We start from the raw sequence: 8,331 nt of genomic DNA, 5'->3' as shown, positions 1-8,331 counted from the left end.
GCTGATTCAGTGTGTTGTCATCACAGTTGATGTAATGCGCAGCTAGACTTGGGTATCACATCTCTTCTGCCCATTGTAGCAAGAAAGCCATATTGACCTTGTGCAATGCGAAGCATTGTGTATATGAAAGTTTGTTGTATCATAGTTGGACTTCTTGATTATAAATCAAGATTATAGACCGCGTTTTAATTCGTCATGCTCTGAAAGCTTCCTTTTTCTTTTTTTTTTTTTCCCCCATCAAGCAGATTTTGTTTCAGACATATTGATGAACTCCCGTGCACATTCAGCACATCAGTTAGCAGAGCTAAGGATTCAAACATTTGTGTTGCAGATCAATATCACCTTTTGCAGAAGCTCAGCAGGAGCTTTGTTTGCCTACTGTCGCAAGACATGAAGCAGAAAATGTGGTTAAACCATGGTCCCTAAGACAAGTGGAATAAACTAGAGCTTTCCTCAGGGCAGAGTGAGTGCTGAAGCCCTAAAAACCTCAGCCAACCTTACCTCTGGTCCAGTTATGCAGTTAGAAGCAAACAAGGATGTTTTTCAGAAGCGGACATGAGGGTTTAGGCCTGATTTAAGTCTGCAAGGATCATAGAATTCAGGTGGGCATATCTTTTTAGTTTATTTTTTACCATGTCTTTGAAATAAAGTTTGATTTGAGATTACTGATACCTTAAGACCTGTAACTAATCCCTCATAAACCTTCATTATTCTGAAGCTGCGAAAACGCTTTGTGTGTTGGTACAATGCACCTGCTGTATTTATCGCAACTGATGTTGAGCAGTCTTTGGCAGGGAATGTATACTTCCATAACATCTAATTGTGTGGGTCCCTAGTCCTTGATTTTAGTTTGCAGTAATGCACCAGTATTAATAGAGAATGAGAGCATTAACTAAATGTGGGATTGTCTCTCAGCTCAGATTGTTCTGATCTGATATTAGTGCTGCCAAAGTAGCAGTAACGTAGTTGGTCATCATCAAGATCTTTCTGTGCCAGGAGGAGACAGTCAGGAGTACAAGTATATCTGCTTATTAAGTTAAATTTTCTAACTTAGATGATATTTTCTTTTCTTTAAGAGAGGTCTACACATACAGAGTAGGTCTGGAAGAATTGCTGCCAGTGTGGTGACAAGTTAATTACTCAAGTCATAGTTGTGAAACAAATTCAGTGTTATTGACGCTGGGATGAAGCAGCATTTGAAGACCATGAGAACAAGCTTGAATGCTGTTAACAGTTTCTGTGTTTGTCGTTCTTAAAGGTTTGTTAAGCAGTCTGAGAAATGGATGGCAATGGGAAACACCAGGATTTAGCATTTCGGCAAAATGCCAGTGCGTGCTGCAGTAATCCATGCAAGGCTGCCAGACCATCTTATCCAAGTGATTAGCAGATCCAGCAACTTCTGCACACCCGGTTTAGGAAGGCCATTATTCTGGGGCATCTGTGAAGAAGAAACAATTGACTCTTCAAATGGGAGCTTCAGTCTGTGAAATATTCTTAGAACAGAACTTAACTTAGGAGGTGTTTGCTACTCTGTGTCACTGTGGCACAGTTGGTGGTTCTGCTAATATTGGTGTGAAACTTGGACTAGAAAGCCATGAGTGTGCCAGCCTAAGATCCTGAAAGTAGCTGGACAATATCCCCAGCTGGTGAGTCAGGAAGTTGAACACAGGGGTATTTCTGTACAGTTGTCCTTTGTCTTCATACTGGCAGTTGTGTCTGTTTAGTTATCTGGATTAGATTTGGAAGTAATAAGAGTATTTATAGAATGGAATGTTTCTTAAGGTGTAAATGCACAAAAGCAAGACTCACATCGTTGGCTTCTTGGGAGAAAATGACTCATTCTGCAACTTTTGGCACATCCTTGGTCTGCATCCATTTTACTTCCTGCCACCTACTGTGGTAAGAATGTCCAGTTTTTCCAGAGGCCTCATTACAGAGCAGACTGTGCACATGAAAACTGTGAGAGACTACAGAGATTACATCTGGAAAGAAAATGAGGCAGAGCTTGCTGATCTATGCAGTATTCAAAGGTGTCATTTCCATGGCAGAGAGAGATGTCATATACAGGACTTTGAGGCTAGACTGTGCTTCAGAACACACAGCTCTTATGATGCAGCTAGATGTGTTTGTTTTTCAGGTCCAGCTGGGGCCTTTTCCAAAATTCATTTTTCCCCACCCCGTGTTTGGCCTTCACAGGGCAGACTTTTGCATTACAAGGTTCCTTTCACCCAGGCTGTGCTGTGGGGCATAGCTGCCTTACTTTGGCTCTGACTGTAGGTTCCTTTCGTTCTGGCTGAGCATCTAGCTTTTCCCCTGAAGCCTGCTAAGCGCCCTAGGCACCAGCGTGGCTCCAGGGTTGGCAGCACTGCAGACATTTGCAACAAACATATGCTAATTCCGGCGGCTGCCTTTCAAAGCTGTTTTTCGGCTGGTAGATCGGCAAACTGCCCAGCACTGCCCTCCAGTGGCCCGAGAGGCTCCCTCTAGGAGTGATAGCCGTAGCGAAAAGGGGTATTTACGAGCATGTTGGATCATTTTGACAAAAACAGCAACAAAAAGGCCGCTCAATAGTCGACACAACTTCAAAACACTCTTAGATCCAAGCAATGTATTGGACACATCCTTCTTCCTGCTATAACATTTTACTGCAGAAAATCTTGCCTGAGACCTTTTTTATACTTCTAGCTGCTTCCTGTTAGCTGATCAACATTCTTGTCTTCCCATCTGCCAAAAGAGGCCCCTTGGAAGGGATTCACCTCCACTGCGGCAGCTGTAAGCAATGGAAGAGGATCAAAGGGGCTTAATGTTGACCTGCAGCACTCCAGCAGGGTCTCACGTAGATCAAAGGGTACATACATGGTTAGAGCCTGACTTCTGTAACTTCCCTTAGAGATAATGGCAGAAGTATGGCCCCGTCTTTACTATGTCCTGGTCTGCATATGTTGTGAGTGGGTTCGTACGTTGAAGAGGAAGCTATAGGTACTATGCATCTATTGGAGATCCTTCTTACAGTTCTTACAATTTGTTCTTTTTTGGAATGAGGCGTGTAATGAAGATCTGTGCCCAAGCAGCCAGTATTACAAGGCAGAGTACGTGATTTCAGACTTCAGGCAAGTCTGCTTCAATTTTGTCCCTTCAAATCCTAACCCTGGACCTCCCAGAGTCTGCAGACAAATCCAGGAGTCTACTGAGAAATTGCTGGTGATACTGAACTTTTTCTAAAGTTTTGCTTAAGACACCATTTCTCTGTAGAAGTGATATTCTTTTAAGAGGACCTGGTGTTGTCCCATATTCTTCTCAGTTAAGGCAGGATTTCACTGAGGTTTTGTTTGCTATTGGTAGCATATGACTGACATAAACCATGCATTTGAGCCTGGTTGCTGGTACATCACAAGAGAGGGAGTCCATTGCCACAGGATGGCGCCTGATGGCCAGGCTTTCAGGGCTGCGCGTATGGGAAGAGTTAGACCCCAAACCTATGCATATGGGATGTGTATGCTATATTAAGTCTTAACCCACAGAGATATTTCCTATAAAATTCTTGTAAATAAATATTCATTCTGCCAATCCTCTTCTTCCTCAACACTACAATTTTATCTGACATTGATTATTGTGCTCCAGGAGAGTGTGACTGGGTCAGAACCCTGGCCATCCATTACATTGCTCTATTGAGTTACTGCATAGCAAGAAATAGCAACCTTTCTGTTATCAGGCAGCATGATTTACTTGCCATCAGTTCTGATTAGCAATGATAAGAAACGAAATTTATTGTGTCTAAACTTGAGACTGAAAATTCTGTGTGATTTTTGCCAAGTTTTAGTAGCAACTTTAAAGTTTTGACTCAAACAAAACTTTTCCTTGGCTCTTCTGATGTGTGGATATTGCAGTAGGTCATTTAGTGTTCAGTGTGCTGCTTGGCACAGTCCTACAGCATTTTAGGATGTGTCTTGGTTTGGAAGTGCTGGTGATACATGCATTTCTTTTCAACTCTCCTGTTTTCACACAATGACCTTTGCTTGAATTTGTGCAGTGCGGAAGGGGCATCTAGTGGCCAGATGGAGAAGTGGTGACAATGCATGCTAAGGGCAATAACTGATTATTACAGGAAAGAGCAAATTTTGAGTTAGAGATTGGACCTTGGAGAACCCTCAAGCATTAAATCACCAAAGTGTATTTGAAATTTTCAGTTTACAGAATTGGCCTGTGAGTCTGTAGGCTTGAAATTCCAAAATCTGACCTTTAAAAAATATACCTGGCCCTTTTTAGCAGTGATTGAGTGCAGAAGAGCATACTGAAGCAGTCATTTTTTGCACACTGCTTTTGAGTGGAACTGGAAGTTTGTTTCTTAACTAGCTCAACTTCCCAAGTTCCAAATCTACAGCCACTGTTAGTATGGACTAGTTATTTATGGTTGTGCCTGATAACACTCAGGGAATGAAGCTGGGGGGAAAATGAGACAATTGTAGATTTGTATTCAGTGATGAGGTTCCAGAACTGTAAGGAGGGAAGGTGAGGGCCTCTCCTCTGAGGCAGCTACAATGTATGTGCATATGATAGGAGACTTATACTCATGTGAGCATACGTTGTTCTTTGAATGCAAAGTGCAGACTGTTTTGCTTAGGTACTTCGCTGTGCAGTTCATTCTGAACTGTTTGTAGAAAAATGTGTAGGATTGTTTTTGTGGAAAGGGTACAAAAAAGCATAGAGTAGGACAGAAAGGCTCTGCTGAGTACCCCAGACCTACTCTCTCCATTTTCTCTTAATCCAGCTTGCCTACTGCTGCCCCATTTTCATGGCATGCATTTCCGGCTTGCACAGTTTCCTGCCCACTGGCTGAGAATAGAAGCCTTGCTGTTATGCTGTCCTTAAGTCTCTTGTAATGAGTGTTACACAGACGAAAGCAGCTGTGTCCTTTGGCTCTAGTTTTAATACTATGTTAAAGAGGAGATTATACTGACGTTGCACTGCAGCGATATGGAGGTAGCACAAACCATGGCCAGTTTGAGGAAGGCTTTAGCAAGGATGACTAAGGACTTGGAGCTTATGCTTTAGATAACAAATCCACCCAATTGTACTCCTTCTTTGGAAATGTAGTCAAGCCTAACAGATCAGGGCCCTAGCAGAGATGCATTAGGGTCCTTTAATTGGACTAAGCTGGTTAAATACCCACATTGGCTTCTGTATGCCCAAGGGTGCAGCACAGAAATGGTTCTGCCATTTATGCTGGCAAAATCTCATAAAATTGCAACCATGAACACTGAAAAAATTAAATTCTAATACCCTCACAGGTGGACATTGGATTAAGGTGTTTTGATTATTGTAAGGAAGTCGGATGTCTTGACCTATGTGGGCTTCATCAGCTTGCGTTTTGAGTGACACTAAATGAGCCTTAAGTCCCAGCAGATCACTTGGGTGTGCTAGCAGTTAACAGTGGTCATAGAGAACAAATGAACACTTCTTTCAAAATGATCATCCCTTGTAACCTGCTCCAATCGCAGAACTCACAATATGTGCGTCCTGGCAGCAGTACAGGCATGAGAGTCTCACCTCTGTCTGGGAGATTTTGACTGAGAACCATATACTACTCCATTTCCCAGGTGTTCAAGTCCAAACCCTGTTGTGACAAATGCATGAAGTGGTACCTTCGAAAAGGTGTGTGTAATATTATTGATGTATTGGCCATGTTTGCAGTTCAGGTGGAACCCATCAACATTAACTTGACAGAAAGACCAAACGAAGACTCCGTAGTAAAACTCAGTCACTAACACAAGAAGCTACTTGCTTGAGACATAGTCTCAAATGTACTGAGGGACACCAGGAATGTTCCTCTCTGGAGCTTTTTAATTATTCAGCTTCTGCTAAAATGTTTTGCTCTTTTCTGAGTCTAGCCAGTGTGTAACAAGTCTTTCATAGCTAATGGCTCTGTCAGGGGCATGAGGTGCCACAGGCCACACAGCACAGCAGTAGCAGCAGAGCTGCATGCGACCTAAGCCTCTGTGGGAAAACCTCCACTTTCTTATGTGTGGGGATTTGTTACACTGATTATGTTTTATGAAAGCTGAGTATGTCCTTCAGGTGGACATACAAGCCATAAATTACCATGGATAGTTTTATTTCCCAAGTCCAAGTATTGCACTGGTGGACTTACAGAACTGACTGTATTCAGTTGAGGAAGAATGGTGGTTTCTTGCAGTGTTAATTGTGCGATGGATTCATATGTACTTGCTCCAACTGGGAAAACGTGAGTTGTTAGGAAGATAATTCATGCAGGTGAGGCAAAAAAATTCTGACCAGAAAGATTTTGCACATGTCAACCTTTGGTTAAGTCCCCTGACAGCAAAATGAGAGTCTAAAGAGAAAGAAATGAGTTCCAGATGGTTGTGGTAACTGGCAAGAAACTAATACTGAGGGTGATCTTGAGAAAACACACTGAAGACACCAGAGATGAAAGCGGGGCAGGGTGGTCCAGATAAGGTTGATAACACGTGATATATCATCTTTGGAGCATTCCAAGGCAGGATAGTGAGATGAACCATTTGTTCCTGAATTGCAGTGTTTTGGTGGTGAAAACACTCTTGCTGTGACTGTTCTGCTTTCTGCACTGAAGGTAAAAAACAATGCAGTTAAATATCCCATTTCCCTGCACATGGCCCATCAGGCTCTGTCTGCTCTGCAAGGATGCTGAGATAATACAAATTACTCATTGTAGGATTGCTGCTGTTTTCGTCAGGTACAGTCTAGGCCTATCTGCACCAATTCCTTACTATCTTGCATATTTCTTCTTTAAACTAGGAATTTGTATGGCATCATACATGCCTTCTATTTTTAGTTGTCAGTGGAAGGGTGAGGCAATGTACGTAATTCTCATTACGGTTAATTTAATCCAATTGTGATGTGGATTTAGAGGTACTTAGTAGGTCATAACCAAGTGTGGGCTCTGTCTTTTTGTAGTTACTCTCATAAAACAATGGACACTGGTAATTTTTTCCGCTTCTAAAACTAAACACATGCATCTAAAGGTGGTGATGTGATTTGGAGCTTGTGTTATGCGGATACTTCTGTTGCTCTCTATAACTGTAATTTAATTGGGAAAAGAGGGTTCATGTGCATTTCATGGATTCGTATGTCTTGTGACTTCCCGCATCTCATGATGTAGGAGAGATAGCAGTAAAGACTAATGGGAACTAACTCTGCTCTTTGGGATTAACAGTGTGGTTTTTTGTGTCTTGTCTTATTTTCTCTTTGAACAAAGCAGTCTCTATCAGAAAATTGTGACTGATCCTCATCTAGAATTTGTTTGTAAACACAAACCGATATAGAAGCCTGCATCCTAGAAATTACTCCGGCCACCTTGGTTCCCCAGCCAGTTCTGAGCTCCTGTTACGGCTATGCAGGCGACACCAGGATTGTTTTCTTCATTATATAGGGAGAGTTCAAAAAACAGAAAGCAGAAGACCACACATTACCATTTTCCTTTTTGCCTTGTACTGTGTTCTAGTTTTTGCCTTGTACTGTGTACTAGTTCTTCAATTTCTCACTACCTTTGACAGCCTAGGCTTTTTTCCGGCACCGGCCTGTGAGCCCTCCAGCTGCTGTGCCTGTGAATCCAGCTCGGTCGCCCAGGGCAGTTCAGTCCGTGTGATCCAGGCAGCGTTTTCTCTTTGCTCCAGAACACGAGCGAAGCCTTTGAGAGTGGACAGGGACTCTGTCCACGGCGTTAGTGCTAGTCCCCAGTCCGGCAGAGCATGGGGCGCCTGCCTCTAGTAGAGAAAATTCGCCAAAGTCCGTGATGTGGGGAGAGCTGGTATTTGCTAGCGTCCCACTCCTGTTTCTCCCCTGAGATTTTTAGAACAGCCACTCTTAGATTTGTCATGGAATTAAAGAAAACTACATCCAGGGCGTACAATGCTGCTCTCCTGCTGCCACTTTTCCTCTTATTTTGGGGTAAGTTTTTGTCTTCTGTGCCTGATTCTTACCCAGCTGCTATGCAGTAACTTTGGATCAAATCTGTGATCTGCCCTTGTATTGCAAAGGTAACTGAGCAAAATGTCACTCTCACTGTTAGATTTGAAGTCTGAAAACTTCTTGTCTGGAAGATAAACAGGCGTTTCATTCTAGATACGTTTTTCCTTCTATTTGTTTCTTGTCTCCTTTTGTCTTTCTGCCTGTGCACATGTATGTATGTATGCATTTATTCACAAGAGCTGGAAGTGTGTGCACTTTCATATAATTAAATATTCAGCTATTATAGCAACCATTTTCTCCATTGAGAAGTTCTGAATTTTACAGTTGTGCCATACAGAAGAAACACAGAGCTTTGTTTCCGTTCTG

The 8,331-nt window shown here is 42.4% G+C and overlaps 1 protein-coding gene across 1 annotated transcript in view; it reads left to right on the top strand.

Moving 5' to 3' along the window:
• The first annotated feature begins 7,757 nt into the window (after nucleotides 1-7,757).
• LOC104616601 (protein crumbs homolog 2-like) overlaps nucleotides 7,758-8,331 on the top strand; it is a 40,192-nt gene continuing 39,618 nt past the window's right edge. The window contains exon 1 of the mRNA XM_010281658.1: nucleotides 7,758-7,944. Coding sequence (XP_010279960.1) covers nucleotides 7,872-7,944 — 73 coding nt within the window. The 5' untranslated portion in view covers nucleotides 7,758-7,871. The remainder of the gene's footprint in view (nucleotides 7,945-8,331) is intronic.

Source organism: Phaethon lepturus, unplaced genomic scaffold (genome assembly GCF_000687285.1).
Source record: "Phaethon lepturus isolate BGI_N335 unplaced genomic scaffold, ASM68728v1 scaffold22212, whole genome shotgun sequence".
Classification (NCBI taxonomy): Eukaryota; Metazoa; Chordata; class Aves; order Phaethontiformes; family Phaethontidae; genus Phaethon; species Phaethon lepturus.
The sequence above is the reverse complement of the archived record's forward strand: the minus strand, read 5'-3'. Positions and strand labels throughout refer to the sequence as shown.